Source organism: Perna viridis, chromosome 6 (assembly GCF_037379345.1).
Source record: "Perna viridis isolate PV_CMFRI_1.1 ecotype Kerala chromosome 6, ASM3737934v1, whole genome shotgun sequence".
In the NCBI taxonomy this organism is placed as follows: domain Eukaryota; kingdom Metazoa; phylum Mollusca; class Bivalvia; order Mytilida; family Mytilidae; genus Perna; species Perna viridis.
Window position 1 is genome coordinate 25,051,204 of NC_142450.1, and position 24,930 is coordinate 25,076,133.

At 31.6% G+C, this 24,930-nt stretch overlaps 1 protein-coding gene across 18 annotated transcripts in view; it reads left to right on the plus strand.

The window, feature by feature from the left end:
• The window catches only part of LOC148614227 (adenylate kinase 9-like), a 30,609-nt gene that overhangs the window by 4,105 nt on the left and 1,574 nt on the right, over positions 1-24,930 (plus strand). The window contains exons 7-41 of one of the 18 annotated variants that reach the window (XM_088588164.1): positions 260-328; positions 698-826; positions 1,662-1,736; positions 2,534-2,775; positions 3,077-3,257; positions 3,508-3,667; positions 4,792-4,833; positions 6,431-6,457; positions 7,498-7,578; positions 8,776-9,088; positions 9,347-9,574; positions 9,995-10,015; positions 10,830-10,951; positions 11,720-11,737; positions 13,636-13,716; positions 14,209-14,259; positions 15,037-15,086; positions 15,531-15,566; positions 16,034-16,211; positions 16,482-16,603; positions 16,943-17,161; positions 17,495-17,691; positions 17,864-18,082; positions 18,325-18,544; positions 18,912-18,980; positions 19,232-19,462; positions 19,741-19,959; positions 20,266-20,479; positions 20,777-20,978; positions 21,313-21,459; positions 22,261-22,478; positions 22,794-22,952; positions 23,255-23,456; positions 23,649-23,747; positions 24,088-24,305. In XM_088588164.1, coding sequence (XP_088444290.1) covers positions 260-328; positions 698-826; positions 1,662-1,736; positions 2,534-2,775; positions 3,077-3,257; positions 3,508-3,667; positions 4,792-4,833; positions 6,431-6,457; positions 7,498-7,578; positions 8,776-9,088; positions 9,347-9,574; positions 9,995-10,015; positions 10,830-10,951; positions 11,720-11,737; positions 13,636-13,716; positions 14,209-14,259; positions 15,037-15,086; positions 15,531-15,566; positions 16,034-16,211; positions 16,482-16,603; positions 16,943-17,161; positions 17,495-17,691; positions 17,864-18,082; positions 18,325-18,544; positions 18,912-18,980; positions 19,232-19,462; positions 19,741-19,959; positions 20,266-20,479; positions 20,777-20,978; positions 21,313-21,459; positions 22,261-22,478; positions 22,794-22,952; positions 23,255-23,456; positions 23,649-23,747; positions 24,088-24,305 — 5,059 coding nt within the window. Of the gene's footprint in view, positions 1-259; positions 329-697; positions 827-1,661; positions 1,737-2,533; positions 2,776-3,076; positions 3,258-3,507; positions 3,668-4,791; positions 4,834-5,012; positions 5,067-6,430; positions 6,458-7,497; positions 7,579-8,775; positions 9,089-9,346; positions 9,575-9,994; positions 10,016-10,829; positions 10,952-11,719; positions 11,738-13,635; positions 13,717-14,208; positions 14,260-15,036; positions 15,087-15,530; positions 15,567-16,033; positions 16,212-16,481; positions 16,604-16,942; positions 17,162-17,494; positions 17,692-17,863; positions 18,083-18,324; positions 18,545-18,911; positions 18,981-19,231; positions 19,463-19,740; positions 19,960-20,265; positions 20,480-20,776; positions 20,979-21,312; positions 21,460-22,260; positions 22,479-22,793; positions 22,953-23,254; positions 23,457-23,648; positions 23,748-24,087; positions 24,306-24,930 lie in introns of all 18 variants that reach the window. The other 17 variants (XM_088588163.1, XM_088588175.1, XM_088588168.1 and 14 more) reach the window with 17 other exon arrangements.

Genomic DNA, 24,930 nt, shown 5'->3' on the forward strand with positions numbered 1-24,930 from the left:
TGGATGTTTAAAATCATCCATTATGTACATGTGTAATAATTTTAATCCAGAGAAAGTAACCAAGATCAGCATGCAGTATAATTCCATATTGCACTAATGCAAACATAGCTTCAAGTTCATTGAAGTCACCAGTTAGGAAGAGGTGACTTGAACAAAATTTTAGGCTTTGTTATACAATGATCTGATGGAAATAATACTCCCTAGAATTCATGCAACAGCACTAAATTATCTGATGACAATATCCCAATTTTTTGTCTAGCCTGAGAAAGAGGAAGGAGAAGAGGAAGAGGAGGAAGAAGAAGCAGAGGAGGAGGAAGCTGCATTAGAGGTATAAACTTACTGTTTTACTCATGTTATATATTGGATTCTCTACTTTATTGCGTTTTTGAGAAATTTTCCCATAGTTGTACTTACTAATTATTTTGTTTGTCAATGCAGTAGCCTGAGAAGGTAAACCATTGCTATGTTTTAATGTTAGTTTATATTCAGAATTCAAGATTTGTTTACTTAAGGGTGGACGTAACATAAATTTGCACCAAGGAAAATACCATGAGAAGTATATGTTTTATTTTTGCATTATTTTGTTTATGTTTACGTTATCCAGTTAGTTTACAAATTAGAACAACTGACATAAATAAAAGAAATATCTTGATTTTGTCTGATCATTGTAATTCTTATGTGTTCATTTGCTATACAGGAAGAAGAAATGATTGAAGAACTTCCTCCAGAAACATTGGAGAGATTAGTACGAAGACCAGAGGATTTGCCAGAGAAAGTTGGAGATAATATACGCAAATACAAAACTAACATGCTGAGACTTCTTGAGGTATTAAAAACTATCTCCTTTTTTGCCAGTATTTCAACTGAATGGTAAACATATGTTTTTTTACCCTATTCAATGAGTGGGTGGTATATTTGAATCACCTTTTCTGTCATGTCTGTCCATCCAAATTTTGTCTCAATTATCTCAGTGCCTAATGCTTGGATTGATTTCAAATTTAGTGTTAGGCTTTATATTGATGGGGTATACATTGTAAGCCATTTTGGGTATTGTACACTATCAGCTTCCAGTTTCATGGGACTTTGTCATTTTTCACTAAATAGAATGATTGAGAAAATTTTGTCACAAAAATCTCAGAATCCAATAGATGGGTTGATTGTGAATTTAGTATATAGATGTAAGTGATTTTGGGTGTTGTCAAATATTCACTTCCTGTACAAGATGGGGTATATCTAGCATGGCAATGCATACAACTTCAAGCTTGTAAATTTTAGCTGGTTCAACTGCTAAAATATAATAATTTTTTTTATATTTCTAACATTATTCTTAGATTAAAATGGTGATATTTAAAATTTATGTTGGTAAGGCTGTAATAGAAAGTTTACAAACCTTAAAAGTTAAGGTTTGTTTACTTGGAAGATCACAATAAAGGACTACTTTTCTTCGGCAAATGTGGTCATTTTTTTTTCTTTAGAATCCATTTATTCAGCAAAACCATCAGTGTCTTTCTTTCAGTTTTTAATATGCATATTTTTTGCTTTCAATAATATTTCCGATTGAACACTCTTCTTCTTAAATAAAAAAAAAAGCATTATCTACAACTTTTGTTTAGAAGTAGCAATTTGCTGGTTAAGATTGGTTAAATTGAAATATTTTGTAGGATTATATGGCAGATCATGACCAACAGTACTTAGTAGAGATGGATGGAAATCAAGCTTCAACAGTTTTATTCAAGGTGAGATAAATATAAAAGGAATCAAATAGATATTTGTAAATTTCAGTGGTTTCATGTGTGCATACATGTCTATTTGTGTATATATATATATATATTTGAATTTGACAGTTCTAACATCCTTGGGAATTTTTCAGACCCTTCTATAAGTTTACATTATCTTCCCTGTATCAATTTTATCCAATGGAGCAGTGTAGCGAATAGAGTTGTCACATTCTGAGACGTTGTGTGTAGAATATTGATTTGTTGTGACATGCATCTTTAATTTGATCCTCTATCCTATGTAGTAACACCTAGATTAACTGTCCTGTACTACCATACATCGTGTACTAAGTTACAGACCTAGATTAATCCTACGAGGAGGAATGACCCGGCCAGCAAAAGCTATATTTTTATATAGCCTAGCTGGCTGAGTGGTCTAGGGTGCTGGACTTAGTGCAGGTGGTGTTGCCATAAATGTCACAGCTGTACAAGTTCGAGTCCCATGGAGGGAACGACCAAAAATTTGAATTTGACAGTTCTAACATTGTTGGGAATTTTTCACATATATATGCTTCTTTTTTTCAGTTAGGCAATTGTGTGACTGTGAAAATAATTAAATTCAGATGCTGAAGAGATAGAAAATAGTCTAGCTAACTGAATAAAAATAAATAGTTTTTTAATTTGCTATGAATTCTCATTACTTTTATTTATACTAAAGGTCTTCTGTTGCAGTAATCAAATTTTCAAATAATTTAAGGTTCACTTCTCATTTTTTTTTTAAGCTCTAAAAACTTACATATGTTATGTACATTTTTCAGCAATTAATGACCAGATTGAGTTGTTTTGTGCTAAGGCCAGCGGCAGTGCCAATGCGGCTCATTGACCCAGATGAAGAGGATGTTCCTGAGGATATTGAGGCTGATGAGTTAATGCGTCTCCTTGGTCCAAAGAGAATGGTTGGTCCACGTTTCAGATGGCGTCGCAGTAAATGGATGAAAAATTGTCCTGTGGCATTACATGAAGGGAACATTTTGCCAGGGAAACCAGAATTTGCTGTCAGGTATTTATTTCCAATGATTCTATATTGATATTGTAATTTGTAAGCGACTTAATGTTACATAATTCATTGTAAACTTTTTTAAGTCATTTTCTCTGAAAACAAAAGCATGGGTAAAAAGTCAGAAATATTCGGAATAGCAGGAATTAAAGTTAAGAAAAAAAAATTATTGTTACTTTGGAATAGCAATTCCTTATTTACTTATGCCAGAAATGATTTTTCTTTACAATTATAAACTTAGTCAAATGTTGTTTCCACCAGCAAGTGACAGTCTTGTCTAATCATTTCACATTTTAATTTTCAGTTTCTTAGATAAGATCTACTGTTTGTCCAGTGTGGATGCTATTACAAAGTTTATAAAGAATCCTAGACCATACCTTCTTCCACCACAGCCCCGCCCTCCATGCAAATTGTGTGTCATGGGACCGCCCCTTTCAGGAAAGACAACCTTGTGTAATTTACTTGCTTCAAAATATGGTGCAAAGGTTTGTTGATATTTTTTTAGTGAAAATGTTAAAACAAGTACTGAAGTGTATATATACTAGAAAAAATACTAAAAAAATCCATAGCTTAATTTTTGGATGGATATAATAAAATGCAAAAAAGGGAAGTATTTATTATGTTCAAAAACTACATGGCATGTTTTGCATGTTTACTTTAGAAATAAATTTAAAAAAATAAAGAGTATTTTATGAAAAAAGTATAAGTATTTCAAATTTTGTACCCTTAATATAGGTGCTGGACATGGATGCCATAATACAGCCTCATTTAGATGAAGAAAAGAAAAGGTTCCTCGAGAAAACTAAGGAAGACACAACAGAAACTGCTATAGCTACTGTAAAGATGAAGATAAAAGAACAGATGGAAGCTGAACAGGCTGCACGGGAAGCTGAAGGTATAGTTATAAATACAAATGATGAAGCAAATAAATAAATAAACATCCTGAAATTTGCAGTGAAACTATGTATTGTCTGTGTTTCTTTTACTTCACTTAACCCTTTGACCTTACAGGTACATGTGATTTTTTTTTTTGGAATTGGTTGTATTTAGATTTCATTAATTGTTAACTGATCCTTTAAATCAATGTGAAATATTAATTTTTCTAAATGTTTTTTCATAAATTAAGATCCGCCAAGAGAATTGGTTTACCTCTTACAAGTTAGCTTGTTCATGTACAGGAATTTAGGACAAATGTTGTTTTAAAATCTTGATCTAAAATCATGTACAAAAATAGTTTATCCTTACATTGATTGATTTCTTGTACCAGAATGTTCAGTTTTAAAATGTCACAACAAAGTACTCATTTGGTTTCAAAATATTAAAAAAAAACATTTCTTCACAGATATGCTAAGATTTTTCAATACATCAATGTTCTTTACTTTAAAGAGACATTGTTTAAGATAGACAAACCTATAAAAACTAGTAAGTCATATTTGGTATTGAGGTTTTCTTATAGCAGATTGTAGAATTACATTTTTAATCAGGTTATAGAAAATGGCATAAAGATACATGTATATAGAAATTGTTGTTTCTATCAATGAAATTTCTTAGTTGGTATCTGTTTTGCATGTCATTTAGAAATTTGACTAATTTATTTATTAGTTGGGTATAAGGTGAAGAATTTGACTGTTAAATTGTTTGTTTATTGCTTTTTGTTCTGTTAAATCACAAATCATTGGCATATTTTGATTATATGTTTTATCACATGTAGGAAGAAAATACATGTATTCAGATATCCCTTAAGTTTTTTTCTTCTTCAAAAACCGTATTAATTCATAATAAGATTAAAGTTCAAACAAACAACAGTTTCTGATCAGTACGTCAAAATTCATGTTTTTCAAACCTTGTTGTTTGGAATTTTTGATATTTATTTTTCTTTTTTTCAAATATGAGAAGGTGTAAATCAATATGTAAGCATTTCATTTAAAGTAGCAGGGTTTGATTAATGCAAGTTGCTGCACCACTAGGGAAATATGCTTACATTCTTTGATTTTAAAAAGATTATTTTTGATAATATAGAAGCAAGGATTGAGGCTGAGAAAACCAAGGAAATGATGCCTGGTATGTCTAGAAAATGGTAGAAAAATCGCAGTGGAAAACCTTTGGTTTTTGTGTGTTTGTTTATAGTTTTTGTCTTGTTGTTAGTTTCTATTTCCAATCGTTAGTTTTCTATGTGATAAAGTTGATAGTTGTGTTTGTGTGCATAGTTATGTAGATGTGGTGTGTAATTTCATGTACAGAATTAGCAAAATTAGAAGAAGAGGAGGCTGAGGCAGAAGAAGAATTGGCTGAAGGTATCCATGACTATCACTTGCATGATGGGATATATCTCACTTTTAGTATTAGTCCACTCTGTAGCCTCACTATAGTTGAAGAGCACTTTTTAGTGTAGACTAATTTTATAATCACATACACTATATTTATGAACATCTACACAATCCTGTCACCATTTTTTTTAAGTCCTACTCATTGGTATTCATAGTCTTACTAACTAATGTCCACAGTCCTATTACCAATTTCTGAAATCCTTACTCATGGGTATTCAGAGTTTTGCCAACCAATGTCCACAGTCCTATCACAAATTTTGGAAGTCCTACTCACTGGTATTCAAAGTTTTGGTAACCAATGTCCACAGTCCAACTCTATATTGAAAGTTCAATCACCACTTACCTTAGGACTTGTGCACTATTGATCATCATTCACAATTCTACACATAGGTATATTAAGCCCATCTTCACTAGCCAATTGTTCCGGTCCTGCCCCCCTCCGTTTACAGGGGACAGGACCGAACCATTGGCTAGTGAAGATAATTTAATCCATCCAAATCTTGTTCACAATTATTTACAATCTTGCTCACCAATATTCACATAAAGTTTGTCAATTCATCTTTTGTTCAAGTCATAAAACTACTGACCGAGTGACTCTTTTTCCATCTCTTAGACTTTTAAAATGTCTTCTTTCATTTAACCATAAATTTCAACTACTAATTGTATTTAAAATCAAAGCCAAATCATGGTAGAATCAGAAGAATGAACATTAGTTGTCAAAGATTGAAGGTTAAAAGAATTTATAGAATCATTTTTGGTAGATGTTTTTAGCTTTGTCTTTCAGGAAACAATTAAATCATTCTTCTCCATTGTTTTCATTTTTTTTAATTTTCACACAACAGATTCATGTAAAAAGGATTCTCCACCCATGGTGACATATCTTTTCAATGTTTAAGGTGAAATAAAACTATTGCATGATATTTAGTCATAATGGTAGAAATGTGCTAGTTTTTTTCATGAATTATAATTTTTATAAAAGTAGAGCTATGCTAGAATTTAGGTTTTAGAAAACTTTTGATGTTCCAGTATTTGATAATGTATAATCATTTAGCAGAGTTGACTTTGCTATTGGAATTAATTATTATATATTAAGTAATTCTGAGAGCACTTAGTCTGTAAGAATATACGCATTGTATTGTTTCTATATATTTCTTTTTAAAGGATGGTTTGATGTTTAATCATTCTTTCTAAATATGAAAGGAAGTTATTTCTTCCCACTGCTTTGTCTAGAGATAAAGCTATAATGACTCATTTACTTTCAAAATACAGTTTGCACCACTCTTTTTCTGCATCTTAAAGCATTCATTGACCTTGTTTTGTCCTATTTTTAGATGAAGAAAAGAAAGATTCTGATGATGGTAAGACCCTAATTATGTCCCCTTTCTTTAGTTGAAACCTTTAGTTAGCACATGTTGTACTCTGTTGCACATATTCTTCTTTCTTTCTAGCACTCAGTCTCATTCAAATTTTCTGGCACAAATTCTTCCTTGTCCAACCTACTCCTGCTTATTCTTTTACAATCTTGTACTGTAGGAGACTTCTGTCTATACCAAGTAAATTTAGCTTCCTTTTTCTGCTTGTGCAAATATCGCTGCTTTAATTGTGCCAAAAACACATGTTTCATTATCATTTTCCACTAAATCTGTCTCTTTTAACAACCACGGCAAAGTGTGAATCGTTTGTTTTACTTCTGACATTTTTATGTTTGTTTCTTATAGATTTCTTTTCATCCTTCCTTTTTGCTTTGTTTCATTTATTATGCATGTAACCTAGAGTTTTATACATATTTATTCATGTAGCACTGTACCTGTATTATTTTTCATATTATTATTTACAGGTTACATTTTATGACTCAATGCAGTTTTCAGGTTTCCTCCTGGACTGAAATAGTTGTAGTGAAATAATATTTTCATCGCACACATTTCCTTGTTTATAAACTTGAGACAACTTAATACAAATTCATGGAACATTGGAAGCCTGCGAGATAGGTTGGAGAATTAGGTCCATTGCCTTTGTGTATGACTGTGTTTCCTTTTTGGCCTGTATAAATCTTGTCACATATCAAATGATTTTCTTTGAAATCTACTAAGAAATCTGTTGAGAAACTTATCATAAGTCCATATTAAGGTATTAGTGATAACAACTTAAAAAAAGTTGATAGTTTATTTTTGTACATTATAAAATGCCCCTTAATAGCCACTCTTATGAAATCTCAGAAGTTTGAATTCTCATAAATGGCTATTATTAGATATCCAACCTGTGGTCAATTACTGTGATTTGAATTTGAATGAAAAAAAAATCAGATATATTACAAAGGAGTAAGTCTGCCCTAGTGCATTGGATAAAGGAAACTGTTCTTAGTTTGCCTGTCAATTAACTGTATTTATTTAAACAATAGAGACAACTACAGATGCGGAGGCAAAGAAAGATGCAGATGACTCAGATAAACAAGAGGATGACGAAAAGCAAGATGGGGAAGGTGACAACGAATCACATGCTAGCTAGCTATGATATTTATTTTACTAACCATGCTACTTTTCTTCATTTATCAGATATAAAGACAACTTACACCAACATATTATGCTGACAGCTGTAGATTTAGTTTCATGTCCTTTCACTTTTGAACTGCTAGCTTTAGTTATCACTGCAAATCACTCCTCATACTTCTTTTGTTTACATTTTCAGGATGTTATTTTCACTTCCTAGAATTTTAAGGCCTTCCAATGAATTCCTATTTGTTAAGATTTGTAAAACTCAACCTCAGCCTTTTATTTCTTTTCTTTGAATATGCTCTCCTAGACCATTACTTCAAAGATGATTTTGAAATTCCAGTTAAGAATTTAATAAGAAATCAATAAAAGGAGATTCACAATGGTAATCTTTCCTTTCAGTCAAACTATTTGCATGCACATATCAAAATTTTTCATTGCATGGTATCATTTTGAAAATTGTATCATTTTTATTGCATTTTGTGAAACGTAGTGATTTTAAGCCGACACATCTAGTTGTTATCTTGTTCTTACAACTTGTGATAATATGAGTGAAGCTAATTTGATTCGTTTCTACAAGCCAATTTTTAGATTTCATTGCTTATTCCATTTTTCATAGCCACATATAGATAAGAATGCTGCTAGCTGATGTAATAAATTATGAAAACAATTTTGCCTAAATGAGAGATTTTTTTAGTAGATCTTTCATTTGAATACATCATGAGATATAACTTACAATAAATTCTCTTGATAATTTCGCTACTCTTGCTGTTAACAAAATTTTTTTAATTGTATGAAAAAAAAACAAAAACGTATATACATGTGTGTATAAAAATTTTAATTTGTTGTCAGTTTTGAATTGCTGTTAATATTCCCAAGGTTTGCCAAGGTTCCAACTTCCAGCTAGATGGGTTCCTACAGAGTAAAGATTACATTTGTATATTGCTTCAAATTTGTTAATGTGTAACATATAGACTGAAAAGTAAGGCCTTCATAGTTTTAGAATATTACTCATACACGATGACACAGTAGGTCTGATAATTTGGTACTATTTTTTACTTAATGGCAGGTTATCATCAAGAAGAATGTGAAACTTATTTTAATAATGTTTTTTTTGTGAAGCTTGGATTTCTGACTGTAAATCTTGTAGACAAAATTAATAATGCAGTTTTTATCCTTTTTTTCAGGTGTTGTAACTGATGAACAAGGTGGAGAAACTGGTCAAGAGGATAGTAAAGAAGAAAAACCAGATGAAAAATCATCTGATGAGAAAGCAACAGAATCTGAATCGGACAAACCTACTGAAGAAAAACCAGAGGCTCCAAAAATGCCAGAGGTTGATGCTAAGCATCCTGAGGTCATTGCCATGGTTGAGGAGGCTTTGAAAGAGGCAGAGAAACAGCCAGTAACCCTTACTCCTGAAGTCTATGTTGAGATTCTAGAGACGGCAATCAAAGATGCTGAAAAGGAGATGAGGGATGAAAATGGAGAAGGCCCACTGTATGTAAATCAGTCGTTTAATAATCTGTTGAAGTAATGTGTTTCCATTATTTTTGAAATAGCCTGATTTAAGTCATGTCTTGTCCTTTTTATGAAATGAATGTGTAAAGGAAATACTTCTATACTTTTTTTCATGTTTTTATACCTTTATTTTCCCCTTCTTTTGACAAGCAAGTTGTAAAAAAACTTCCAAGATTGAATTATGATTGTTGTTTATAAATAGCTTACCTGAAGTATTTTTGATATTTTTCTTTACAGTAATGGTGGCTGGATTCTAGATAACTTCCCACGTACTCGTGACCAGTGGAGCATGGCCATCGAAAAAAATGTCCTTCCAGACGATGTTATATGTCTTAAGGATAATGATAACGGAGACTTCCTTCTCAAAAGATACTATACCATCAATAAGGAAGAAATTGATGCTCAGATCAAACTCAGAAAGGAAGCTGAGGAGAAAAAAAGAAAACAAGAGGAAGAAGAAAAAAGGTATTGCAAGGGGAGATAATTTAAGAAAAGTCCCAGTAGTATAGTTCTTGACATTAAAAATTCAGAACGTTTTTTGTTTTTGTTTATTACATTAGATTTTATGAACTGAAAATTAAACATAGCAGTAACTTTAGTTCACTGGCTGCAAATTTTAATAGCCTGAAAAGAGTCAAAGAAAATACAAGTTAATGACTGTTTTAAATTTTGTTTGATGTATGATATTTGAGTAGTAGAACTTATTTTAGTTCTTGTTTTGATCAAAATCTATAAAAATAGTGCTACTTGCAATTTTCTACTTCAGTGCTGTAGAGAGGAAGCATACAATGTCTAAAAGAATTTAAGTTTTTCTTTATAGCCCTTACCATAACAATTTATCTTTTAAATTCTGTCTCTTCTTTCTCACAAAATATGATTATTCAGGATGCATAAACTGTCAAAGGAGTGAGTCAGAAGTTATCTTTGTGAAGATGTTATTACTTTTACACTTTCTGATGTTCCTCTTAATAAATCTATTTAATTACTGTTAGTAGATGTTATTACTTTACATGTTCTGATATTCTCTTGTTAAATCTGTTGAATTATTATAGTATTTTATTATTGGTATGTTTCTGCAAGTGTGATGTTTTCTCTTTTCACTAGATGAAAACTGATTAAATTCATGTTTTTTTGTGTGCTTAGATGATTTTTGTACTCTGCCTATGACGTTGAGGCGCAAATATGTTTTCAGTCTTTGTGTTTTTTTTTTTTATCTCAGTTCTGTATTTTTTCCATTAAGATAAGGTTTCACCACCAGGGAACTTTTTATAACTTAAATATGTTTCTTGACTAATGACAATAGAAACAAAAAGTTTTGCTTCAATCATAAAATTGTGTTGAACATGTTGAAGCTTTTTCCCATGAAGATAAGAGTATATTATGAATCTTGATATGTGTGTTGGTCATAAGATAGGCAATTTTATAGTTATGAATGAAAAGTGCTTAGATGACATCCATATTGCATGACTTGTTTTTTTTTTTCTATTTTTTTGTGCTGGAGATATTTGCTTTTAATGTTTGCTTGATTTTTTTTCTACATTAGTATTTTTCAGTTTTTATAATACCTATACTTTTATTGTTTATTTGAGAAAGTACATCAAAAATGAGCTTCATGCATAATTTATCTACGATAGTAAGAAGTTGAACCTCACTTTCATCTAGCAAAAATATACTGGTAAATCTAGCAAGAAAAAGTATCATAAAATATATTTTTTCACAGGAGAAGGTTGGAGGAGGAAAAGAGAGCGGAAGAAGAGGCTGCTAGGAAGGCTGCAGAAGAAGAGAGGTTGAGAAAGCTGGAAGAGGGAGGAGAAGAAGAAGGGGAAGGAGGGGAAGATGAAGGTAAGGGGAGATAATCACTTCTTAGAAATCATATTTTTTGAGTTTCTCATATAATATTCTATTGCTCTAATGAGATTCCCTTATCATCAGTTTGGTTTTGTTTAGGATGTTTGAAATGTATGTCTTCTTGGAAATGATAAGCATAGAATAAATGTTGTCTCAAATCTGAGAAATGTTGATGTAAATTCTCGAAGAGTTGGCAACTTTCATTATTAAATCCAAAGCTATGGTAAAAGCAGTGTTCTAGGATTATTCAAAATTATTGGTTTCCATGGGAGAACTATAAATGAAGATTAACTTTTCCTCACTTAAAGTTTGCTTTCTACTTGCCAAAGGGAAAGTGGGTTGTAATAATCAACTTTCCCACAACAAAATTGTACTTGCCCAGGGTGACATAAAAGTATAACGTGTAATCCTAGAACACTGTAAAGTATGAAATATTTCAAGGAATTGCACAAATCTGGGGAAAACATGAGAACAACACTCCTTGTATTTTGAAAAAAAGTTCTAAATGCAGTCCTTTTTCCAATTCAAGGGAATTTTGCAATCAAAATAAAACTTTACATTATGAAGTGGTCTTGTCATTTTATGAATATATTTTAAATTTTTAATTTTGAATTAAATGAAAACCCAACACTTTGATAGTGAAATTGAAGTTTGATTTCTAAATTAGGAGTATATTCTAAACAATAATGAATTGTCAATATTGTTACATAGTATTTATTATTTTTTTATACTATAAACTGAGGTTGTTTCTTTTACGATTAGAAGAAAATGAATCAGTTGGTAAGAAATTCATTTCAATGGCTTCATATATATATATATGCATATCTGTATACACCAACCACAGAATTAAACACATCAGTTTATCACATACATATTCAGGAGTATTGTAGCACAATTAAAATGTCACATCATTAAAGTTGGTTTAATCATCTTTGGTTAGGACAGTCTGGACCAATATGTTTTCATTGAATGATGCATTTATTGTACAAGTACATGTAAATGTTTCATTCATAATTATATTTGATATTTTAGTTTTTATTTGGTGAATTATAGCTGTTTTCTTCATGTTTAAATTCAGGTCTTGTTATGATGAATTTGATCAATTTCTTAACCATTAAACCATACAACTAGTGTACAGATGGAAAAAAAACATACATCTCAGTGATGCACACAGTGTACACAGTCAAATGTGCCACATATGTGTATGATAATCATATAATGCTCGATTCATATGATAATTGTACGTCAATTGAAACATGTGAATCATACCATGCTTGATGCATATGATTATCGTATGTAAACTGAAACATATGTGAATCATACCATGCTTGGTTCATATGATTCTCATGTGTAGCACTTTAGACTGTGTACAACATCAGTCTTAAACAGATTATTAGCTTTGCATGTACTTATCTACATGTATTCCCTGCTTTTATACCCTGGAGATCTTTAGATGGTTAGGTTATTTCCATTTCCAAATGATATCCTTCAAAACTGAGTATAGAAATTCTATCATACATAGAAACATTGCCATTCAGAAGTTAAGAGTTTAAATGTAAGAACATTTTTATTAGCCAAATAGTATTAAAATGACATGAGGTAATAATGGAAAAGTAAAATTTTAGGAAGATGTACTAATATGTATTACTTAACATTTTATTGACCCTTGTCTTGTAAAAAACACTTTATTTTGTGTAAAGCTGATTTAAAAAAGTTGCCAAGTAATTTCTTATGCTTTGCTTCATAGCATTTATATAATAATATAGCATGACTGCATTCCCCTTACTATATATATATATTATTATAAAATTTTGCATGTTTAAACCATATTCTTGTAAGTTTTATTGCATGGAATTTATACAAAAAAGTAATTCTTTATATCAGTTGACTTTTTTGTTGTTTATTTATGTTTACGTTGTCAGACAGATTTTGAAAAATGCACACAATGACTATTTAATATTCAAGGATAATATATTAAAACAACATACAGTGTTGTCTGATACATAAATATACCTGTAATCCTGTATATTTAGTTACAGTGTAAATCTGATTTCTTTGGCAACTAAATGAGACCTGTATATTTTATGATGATATGATAATTGAACGCATTTTTAAATGATGCTTAGAAGTAACAAAATTCTCTTTCTGAAAATATTCATGTATATAGATCGAACCATTTAGCACACACAATACTGGTGACAGAATCAAGATCATTTTTTGAAGTTAATAATTACATTGAATTGGATTACTCCTTTTTGATTGTTTCCTTCTATTTTCTGTGTGTAATGGAGGCATTCAAATGGCCATGTAATATAGTGAAGAATTATTAGTTTCAAATCTACTCACATTTATTAGAAAAGTATTTACATTCCTATGGTATTGACATTTTCTTGTCTGTCCAGTTTTGTTTTTTTTTCTTGGTTACCACATAAATCTTGAATATCAAGCCATTTTCATTTTTTTTCTTTGATATTTCTAAGATTCCAATTACATTCAGAATAATTTTTTGTCATTTTACATGTAGACAAATGTAAACTAATATAAATTGATGAAAAAAAAATACCGTAAATGAATCAAAAAATAAATTTGATGACCAAAAGAAAGAATGTAGATATTTTTAGAAGTTATGCATGAATCAATTAACTGTTTTCACCAACTGTTTGTGCATGTTTGTTTAGCAAGTAAAAGTGATGCACCTGCACAACTTGAAGAGGGGGAAGAAAAGGAGGAGGAAAAAGAGGCAGAGGCCGAGGCTAAAGGTCTGATATACCGCTAATAAAAAATAATATTTGGCGAAACAGTTTTAGGGTTGACTGTATTAGAAAATGGATTGAAAAAGTAGTTTAAACACACATGTGAACTTGAATCTAATTCATTCTATTGCTGAAAAATCTAGTATTGTAGGAGATATCAGGTATACTGTGGGTGGTATAGTACCAATATTTGTGCACTTTTACACTGTTCACTGAATTTATGGGTTTATTGTATTTGACATTGGCATTTGGTTTAGGGATTTCATTGCATGTGGTTATTTTTTTAATTGAGTTTTATGTAAAATTTGTTGTGATTTAACTTAATGTTTTATGCATGGTGTATTGCATGATAAAGATTTAAACACAAACAGTGTTTTACCTTGCCACATTTTCATAGCATTAAATTAAATCATCAGGTGTGGTAATTGGCATGTTTTTGTCTTACCAAACATTTATATGTCACAATGATTTTAACTATTCTGGTTTTGTCAATTTTAGAAGAGGAAGAAACAAAACATGAGCCTGATGAGGCCAAGCAGGATCCAGAAGGTAAATTGATCTTTGTTACTGAAGGAAACATTTCATATAAGGAAACCTTTTATACACCTGCATCAATATTCATACTTGTAGTAGTGTCAAGTCTTATTGTATAAAAAAATGTCAACTGTCATACATGTCGTATATGTATTGTTAAGCTTTATTATATACATAGGTGCCACTCTTTATTGTGTTGTTAAGTTTCATTGTATACTTGGGTATCAACTTTCATTGTGTCATTAGGTTCATATTATACATGAGTGTCAACTTTCATTGTATTGTTAAGTTGCATTGTATACTTGGATGTCAACTTCCATTGTGTAGTTAAGTTTTATTGTACACATGTGTCATTTTTCATGGTAAATTGAATTTTTTTTGTTTTGGAGTTATAAATTCAAGGATTTAATTTAACCATTCACTTTCCCAAATGAAATTTTTGTTATGGTGGTAATTCAAGCAATGGTTTTATGTTTTCTGACTTTCACAGTATGGCTTGTACATTGAAAGAATTTTTTTGGTCTATAACTATTTGTGGGTGTATTTTTAATGAAAATTCTATGTTCTGTGGAATGTCGATTCAAACACATTTAAAGAATGTGATAGTGCATGTATACATGTATATGTTATACAAATGAAATTTAGTCCATCTTAGACTAGAATTATACATTTATTCAAATTTCTGTGATTACAATATGATAAGTCAGTATAATGAACATTTATACTATAGTTTGCCTGTGATTGGTAGTTTCTTTAGAGTCTTAGTTGTATGGATTTTTATCTTTATTTCAGTTGATGAAGCATCAAAAGAGCCAACAGTTACTATTGAAGAAGATCCTGATGTAAGTGGTCAGACTTGGTTTTATAAAAAAAAGTATTATTTTTAGATGTCTTACACCTTCTTGCTCTGATTTAAAAAAAACTTGACTTGAAAAATGGTATAAAAAAATTTTGATTATGTATATAGATTCTTCTTCAGTGATGAGGGGTTTAGATTTATCCACTTGAGATGATAAAATCTTAATTTTACCATAGAGAGTGAAGAATAAATAGGCAGAAGAAAAATAAGTTTCTCCTACAAAATCTGTCAAAAACTTGGGAAATGCAAAATGTTTGGAAACCTCACACAGAAATGTAATCTCTACAAGCATTAGCTACAAATGGAAAAAATAGTTTTATGAAACTCAGATGGGTAACTATGATCCTGACTTTTTGATAATGATGTGACTTTGTATGATAGGAGATCAGTTGTATATTAAACTTTAGGTTGTTTGTACATTGAACAGACAATAAAACCTAAGAAAGTATCAAAAAAGAAAAAGGTATCATTTGTTAACATCTAAAAATGTTAATTTGCATGCTATCCTGGTAACTGTTACTATGGTTACAATGATTTCAAACTTTCTGTGTGACATAATGTTACTATTTGGTAAACCATTGAAGATTTATATTCATATTTGGTGAATGTTCTATGAAAAACGATCATAGTTTTGCATGCATGCACATTTGTGTCAATTTTTTTGTTGCTAAATGAATGTTACTAATGTTTATTGGCTTAAATTCATTAAATGTTGGATTTGATTTTTGACTGTTAAAGGAATTCATGGTTCAAGTTTCCACTTTATGTTTTAAGTTGTTGAAATAATTCATGTTGATTTTTTATATAGCACTTAACTGTATTTTAAAGTTATTACCAATTTTGTTTGAACTTTTTTAATAGGTAAATATAACTAAAATATAAATAACTTAATATAATCTGGATCCCTAATTTTTCTTTTGATGATTACAGAAAGTTCCAGATGGTCCAGAATTAGATGATTTCAAAGAGAAGCGTAAAGAGTATGACCGAGACATTGGCAACATCCTTGCTACCATCTCTGGTGGAAGTTCTATTGATCCAGTCTTGGTGGAATTAGAAGAGAAAGCTGTGGAGAAGGTTCTTGATGAGACCTCACTAAATATAGAAAGTAAGGGGGATAATGAGATTTCTTGGTAAACTTTTACTTTATGAAAGTAGGAGGTTTAACAGGTATAAAACCTTTTTTAACCCAACATCGGAATTTTTTTAGGTGCAAAAATAATCTTGTTTAGAAATATCTTCACTAGTGAATGGAAAAATGCAAATTGTATGTTTTGTACTATGAAAAATATGGTCATTGTTTTGACCTGGTTTTTACAAATTGATTAATGGGTATATCAAATTATTTTCTTTGTGTAACAGTTGATTTATTTTACAGAACAATTTAAACCTCAGTCCTGGGAGTTGTCAGGAGCTGATATGGATGAGGAAGAAGAGGACTTACAGAATGATGCTGATGCTGCTGGAGAGGATGAGGAAGAAGCTGAGGAAGAGGAAGAGGTAATGATTATCATTTTGATAAGTTATTCTGTTCATCTGAGGTTGAGAAGAGGTCAGAATCATTAATTTAGCTAGTTTAAGAATGATTGAGGTCATTGTCAGCAAGTTAGCCTTTTAAACATACTTTAATGTATGTTGTATAATTTATGCCTGGTTTCTGTTTATATCAAATGATATATAGTGCTCTTTATGAATGAATGCATTCCTTGTCCAGCTACAAGACTGTTTATCAGTTCTAAACCAATTTTGACAATTTTTACACTTAAGTTTAGTGAAGTGGCTCCAGTTTTAAAGAAAATAAGAAGTTTAGTATTCATTGTATTTTCTTGTGTTTTTTAGGAGGAAGATACAAACAGAGGCCGTGGTAAGAAGAAACCTCTTGGTGACACCAACTGGTTCTGTCCAGTTGCACTGAAGGAGAACTTTGTATTGTATCCTGGTAATCCAGAGATAGCAGCTAGATACAGGGAGAAAACCTATTATTTCTCTACTACAGAGGCCAGGGATAAGTTTCTTGCAACTCCTGAGGAGTTCCTAACTAAGAATGAGTCACCCAAGGTAATATTCATTTTTTTTACATCTTTATATACCTAGAAATGTACCACCAATATAATGTTAAGGCTGCCTCCCTTTAATGAAACAGTATCTTGATCAAGTCTTATGTTAATAGTTATTATGTTTTGTAGTGTAACTTATTGCTTCATCTAAGAAGAAACACAGATAATATGTTGATGCTAAAATGAAGTTCAGTACAAACACATCAAAGTCCATATGAATTAATATTAAAGGACTGTATAACAGAGTTCTAAGGGTATTATACAAAAGTCTTGTGCTTTTTTTTATCATGAAATGTCTGTTGTAAATGTATTGTATTTTTATTGTCCCTTTAAGGCACCACCATTGAGACTGCTAATGTTAGGACCAAAGGGAGCAGGTAAATCTCTCCACAGCCGTAACATGGCCAGGAAGATGGGTCTCTTCCACATCTCATTCAAAGACAGATTACAGGAGCTTATTATTCACAAAACAAAGAAAAGGATTGGTCCAGAATATGAGCAGGACAATCTTCCAGATCCTGAAGAAGAAGAGTAAGTGCATTGAAATATTACAAATAGCCTCTTTTAATATCTCCAAATTCAATTATTATTATTTTTTTTTAATGCCAATTTAAGATTTGTGCAGAAAATTTACAAAGCTCCCCTTAGTGATACTTGTGAAAACTATGGAATTGAAGCATTAAATATGACCTCTTTTGTACAGGGAACCAGATGGAGATGAGGCAGGAGTTACTGGTCCTGATGGACAAGCTGTTCCTCCAGAAACCTCTGAAAGTGAGAGTAAAGAGAACCAGGAGGAAGAAGAGGTAGAGTACACAGAAGAGGAAGAAGCCATAAAGAATAACCTTGAAAGTGAGGAGCCACTGCCTGCTGAGGTGTTGGATAATATACTACAGCCATTCTGGCATAAAGAACCATACAAGTATGTTTCATTGTCTGCTTTTATCATGCTTTTCTATATTATTTTCTTTATCTCAGTTTAATCAATTTCTTTGTAAATATCATTTTTTTTAATTACAAAGTTAATAAGACGAGATCTATAGACTCTAGTCTGAAAAATGCTGTAGAAAAATTAAACTTGTGGACTTTCAAAAGCAAATTAACCCTATTGGGCATCTTTTTAAAATTTAATTGAAATATTTAAATTAAAATCTTTTCCTTTAGGTCAACAGGGTTCATTCTTGAAGGATTCCCGAGGACCAGTGAAGAGGCAAAATACCTTGCTGAGATGGGCCTATTCCCTGATGTTGCTTGTATCCTCAATGTGGAGGTAGAAGATGTCATAAATAGATTACTGCCACCGAAGATGGTGAAATGGACAGTCAGGAGAGATAAAAAGTTAGCTATCAAACAGAGAAAGAAGGAAAAAGCAAAGAAGAAAAGGGTAAGGCTGTAATGGTGTATTTTTTTAGAATTGCATTGTTGTCATGCTGGATTTTCAAAACATTCTTGGTTTTTAGGTTAAATCTTCTGTAGATTTGAAAATTTATACTTATTTTTTGCCTTCATAGCTTGTTTCAAACAACATGTAATTGTTATACACTACTTTGTATTGTGTCTTAGCTATTATGATGTTAAGTATTAAAACATGTTTTTTTCAAGTACAAATGTATTTTGTTGGCTTGTCATAAGTTCACAACATATGGTAGTTGTATTTCATTCATGTATAAGCTTGAGGTAATGGAGTTAAGGGCTATTGACCTTCTGGTGTTTCTGTGTTTGAACCTTACACAATTTCATATTACCAACAGGAAGAACAGATACAGAAAAGAAGAGAAGAACTGGAAAAAGAACAGGAAGAGAAAAGAAAAGAAAGACAGGTATTTTAAGAATATTTGTGACATATCTGTCACATGATTTTATGAAGGGAGGGAAGATGGAAGCGGAATTTTTCGAAGGGAATAAGATATGCAAATCATGATATGAATCCAATATAAATTTGAGTCTAATTTTATCTTGTATACAGTAGATAGAAAAGATTTTAGATAATAATTGTTTATGAAATTCAAAGAGTTGTTAAGTATTATTATTGTCAGGACAATTTAAAGTACTGTTTTTTTTCTTTTTACAGGCTGAGAAAGAAGCTCAGAGAGCTGAAGCTGAGTCAGATGAAGAGATTGAAGAGGAGGAAGTGGAAGAAGAGGAAGAGGACAACATTGAGGCAATCTTAGCTGAGGAGTTTGAAGAGGAAGAGGAGGAGGAAGAAGAAGAGGAAGAAGCAGAGGATGAGGCCCAAGATAGAATGAAAAATGATATTTCAGAAGTGTATGACAATGATAAAAACAGATTGGAAAATGTTCAGGTAAATATAACGTATTCAGAAGTACTGTGATAATAAGGAATAGATGATGTGTAGATACGTCAAGCAGGAGAAAATGAGAAAGTGGTATGACACATTTTATTATTACCATAAAAAATACAAATGGTGGAAAATTGATTATTTAGTGTAACTGTTTTCATCATTTTGAATTATCCTCTCATTATTCATATTATCATTTCGGCATGGGCATTTGATGTTTGTAAGAGACTTGTGTGGTTTTGATAAAAGTAACAAAATGTAATTTTATCGCCTTATTATAGACATCATTCATGGAGGTGCTAATTGACTCAATAGAAGTGGACAGCAGTAGAAAGCCACACATTATTTCATATGTAATGTCCAAAAAACTAAAGAAATACATCCAGGCAAGACACAGTATGTTTGAGAGAATCTACCCTGTCAGTGAGGCCCTGGCCAGAAGAATGTTACAGACAGGCTACAAACAGCCCAGCAGATTTGGTCGATGGTGTCCTGTCAAGGTAAGTCATTTTTTATTTCAGGAAATGTTGGTTGAAAAAAGACTATGGATGGTGGAGAAGAAAAAACCTATAAAACCCAATGACATGGTACACAGCCTTTTAGAGAAATTATAGATAAAGTTTTTTATTTTGAAATACCTGGTTTTATTTTTATGCACGATTTGAATTCTTTCCTAGCGTATGCTCAACATCTTTCTTTGAAATTATAATGAATGAACTTTTCATTTTTTTCAAAGCATTCAAACCAGACTGGAATATAAACTTCCATCATAGAGCATAATGTTTGCATTACATCTTTTTTTCCAGTCAAAAGAAGGTAATTGTATCCAGCCTATGAGTGGAATGGGATACCCAACATACCCGTGTATATACAGACAGAACATCTACTATCTATCTTCTGTTCAGGCCAGAGATGAGTTCATGCAGGATCCTATGGCCTTCCTCACACAGCCAACACCCAAACCTGTAGTCCCAATCAGGATGGCTGTGATTGGACCTCCAAAGTCTGGCAAAACTACATGTAAGTCTTTTGTTGTGTTCACTTCTTTATACATTTTATACTGATTAAGTTAAAAAGCTTAAATAATACAGTTGATGATTTGTAAATGTGATAAGGAAGAGATGACACATTGCATTAAGATAATTTCCTCCATTTAAAATTTTGTTGTATCTTTTTAAATCTTATATAATTCTTTCGTAAAGATTGTTTTATGTTTCATTGTTTTAAAAAAGGCCATGTATGAAATGCTTACTTTACAATTATCATGAGTAAAATTCATAAACATCACAAATATTTACAACTTTCTTGTCATTGCAGTGGCCAATAGATTTGTGGAGGAGTATGGTTTGGTCAGGTTGTCTATTGGAGAAGCAATGAGGCGTGTCATGATGGAACAGCCAAAGTCCGACCTGTCGAAACAGATACAGAATCATGTGACCAAAGGTTTAACAGTACCTGATGAACTGGCTGTCCAAGCTTTGGATATCTGCTTACTGGACATGAAATCTCAAACCAGAGGGTATGTTTTGGATAAGGAAGTGAAATAATAAGTTATCTGCTTTTTGTCTGATTGATGTTGTGCTAAGAGATATTGAATATAAAAAGTTAATATCACACAGAAAAATCTGTTTATTAAAATGATTGTATGAGGAGGCCAATACCTACGTGTCAATTTATTGTACCCCCACTTTGAAGTTTTGGGGTGTATAGTGATAATGATTTGTATTATTTGCATTTTTAAAGGTCTCTTTATAAGCACTTTATAAACAGTCCAATTATTTAGAGTAGCTTGAAACCTGGAATTTTATCAAAGACACCATTTATACATACATTATCATATATATATCATTTAGATACATTTTGGATGGTTATCCCAATACCATGAAACAAGTAGAGTTGATGACAGAAAGATGTATCATACCTGTCAGAGTTATAGAACTTGATATTGACAGTAAAGAGGTCATGGTCAGAGGTCTGAGAGACAGAATGTCACCATCTAGGTTGGTGTTATACCTGTTTGAAATATTGACTTTGAAAGTAGCGAGGCTATGATTAGAGAGAGTAATCAAGGAAACCAAGGTTATAGCGGTAATCAAAAGAATGTAATCCAGGGACAAAGACCCGACATGGAAAACAGACATACACAACAGAACATAAAGTAACTAAAATCATACATACAAAGTAACAAAAGCGAATGAGCAACTCAGACTCCACTAAAAACTGGGAGCATGGACCAGATGCACTGGTAGGGTAAGCGTCCTCTGCTTTTTTAGAAACACCTGCCGAGTTGCTCATAAAAAGTCAAGTCCGGGGTAGACAAACGAGGAGAGGAAAACTATGACCTGTTGAATAAATCAGTTTTCATGGTGCAGATGGATGCACCATAACAATCCACAAGTTCATGATGATGACCATAAAACTTCTGTAGTGATGACTTCAATCTTGTAGAGGTCAGAGAGATGGAATGTCAGCCTCTAGATAGGTACTATACCTATTTGAAGTAATGAATTTTACATTGACATTTAATGTTCAACGTCTTTAGTTTAAGGGACAGAATATATATGACGCTTTATGTATAGATTTTTCATCAATTATATGTGGGTACGAATTGCAGAAAAAATTAACAAAAAACTTATAAAATATCTGATTATTTTTAAGACCTTGATAAAAATGTGCAAATGGTTTTCCCTAGAAAAAAGACATTTGCCAATGTTGAGTATTATTGATCATACTCAAAAAAGAAACCTTTTTTTTTTTACTCATATTTGTTCATTCTTCATGTGACATAATTTATATTTCAGGGTGTTACCACTACATGACAGTTCACAAATTCTGGCAATCAAATTAGCTGCATACAACAAAGAGGTTGCTGCTGTTAAGGAATATTATGTTCAGGAACATATGAACTTTATTAAGGTCGATGGTCAAAGGTCAAAATGGTGGGTGTGGAATAGGAGTCTGGACATTGCCCATGAAAGTGTTAAAAAGATTCAGACCTATCTACAGAGAATCTCTGATGGTAGGTATATAACACAAGGGATTTAACTTCTAAATATAAAAAAAAAACACCAAAAGATATTTAAGAGTTATGATAAAGATCATTTTAACCAATGATGTATGCCATATCATGAAATAATGATTATGAAATGGTTACCTAAAACAAAAATATTTTGATCTTACATAAGTATGAATAACAAGTAATCAGGTGATTAAAATGGTATAATGGCTATTTTAACACCCTCAAACCTTTTTAATCAATTCTAGTGATACCAAAAGAATCCCTCCAAACTTCTCATTTGAGTCATATTTATAGTGTCCTTTGTTTTACTTTCAGGTCGATCAGCCTCCATTAGTGATATGTGCATCACACCCAGTGAGTTCTTGCAGAGAGTTGGTGATTTTGGACAGTATTGTCCTGTCAGTCTGGCATTACGGGGAGAACTTGTTGATTGTTCATCAAAAGTGTCACTGGAGTTTGCTGCTGAATTTAGAGGTAGATATGTTTACCATCCTTCTTGCTATTTACAATGATTGAAAAACAATACAAATTATACACATTGATGAACAAAAAAACTAATTAAGATTTAAAGGCATGAATAATTTTCATTTCTATATCAAATAATTAGTGATTTTGTATGTTGAAAAAATAGATGGAGATATATTGACATTTTTTATGTTCTACTTCTACCTACAGAAGACAGATATATAACATTTATCAAAAAGTTGTCAGTTATCCATCATCTTAAATTTCAGTTGACAATCAACAAAATAAATGATAAAATCTTTTGTATTTAGCACACTACTACAAGATGGCTGGTCCTGAGGAGTTGAAACATTTCTTAGCCGATCCTGAGAAGTTTGTCCCACCTCTGGCACCACGTAAACTGCCTCCTCCAGAGTTGTTACCTAAAAGATACGATCCTAAAGAAGTGAAAGCTTCACAGGTTATAGAACTGAAGGGATACTGTCCTGTTACTTTCTTAGATGGCAAGTGCAGGTAGGGTGAAGAAGTAATGAGTTTTATATCCAGTTTCCTGGAGTATCACATATATTGCATACATATATCCTAAACAGAGAATTTCCAAAGAGGCCAATGGTTAACTTTGTAGCAGATCTTTTGTATATATTTTTGTGAGTTAATGATAATATCCATACAATATTTTGAATTGATCACTTTTTACCTTTGTAGATATGAAGCAATAGTTCCTGGCAATCAAGATTTTATTGGAGAGTACCAAGGGAAATATTTCTACATGGAGACAGAAGAAAAATTAAATAAATTTTTGAAGTAAGTACAAAATAGTCTGGCTCTGTGAATTAATAGAATGATACCATTAAAAAGACAAAACTTAAATAAAAAAAATAAATTTTTTCCCTCAACTCGTATAAAAGAGTAAGCAGGCTCATGGTTACTGGTATCTTTGTGTTGTTAAAGGATGTGATATGTAAAAAGCTTCATGAAACTTTCATAATTTTGGATATGAGAGCTATTGACTTAGTTCATGAATATCATTTAAATGTAAAATTGGGAATTTGAGTACCTTCAGTTAATTAAATCAATTGCAGTAAGTCTACATCAATAAAAAAAATATTTTCCTGTATAATTCATCAATAAATGTTATTTTCAGACTACCAGAGAAATACTCTAATCTTACACTACCACACAAACTGCCTCCTCCAAAAGATGCCCTCCCAGTCACTGGCCTTCCAATGCTGGGTTATATGGAGCAGACTGCTGCCACAAATCTGGTGAAAGCATTAACAGCTGTTGGTAATTTCAAACCTAAATATCCTTTCCTGACTCCAGCCAGGTCTGCCCAGTTGTATGTTGCGTATCACTTAAAAGGTAGGTAAAATACTGTATTAAATCATTCTAGTATTTGTGGTTTAAAAGAACAGGTTTTATGTATAGTTATCTTGATAAATCATTTTGTTGGTGTTGGTTTTCCATATTTTTCGCCGAATTTCACATGAAAATCGGGTTATTATAGGATAATTCTAATCATGAGATTCTTCATGCATATAGTCGTTTTTGATAGGTCGAGGTCGTCTTTGCTAGAAAGTTCATACTTGCATGCACTTTGCCAGATTGTTCATACATGCGTGAATGCCGGTCAACTTGAAACCAATATGGCCGCCGTCTACTTCAAAAGAGTGTGGCAATGAACTTAACAGCATAATAAAGCTGTTACTTAGTTAATTACATCAACATCAATTTTTATTTTACCGGTCAAGTTTGTTTACAGAGAGTAATTTTCAGCTCGGGGAAAGAAGTGCTTAAAATCTAACTACCAGTAAATTCACCCCAAAATTAAATTGTCCCAAAAAAGATTTTATAAATACATTTACTGATTCAACACATATAAACAAAACAATTCCAAAATGTTGGGATAGAATTATAAGGATTAAACAGTTATTTTCGGTCTTTCATGCATATATGAACGACCAAAAAATAGCTGTTTAATCCTATA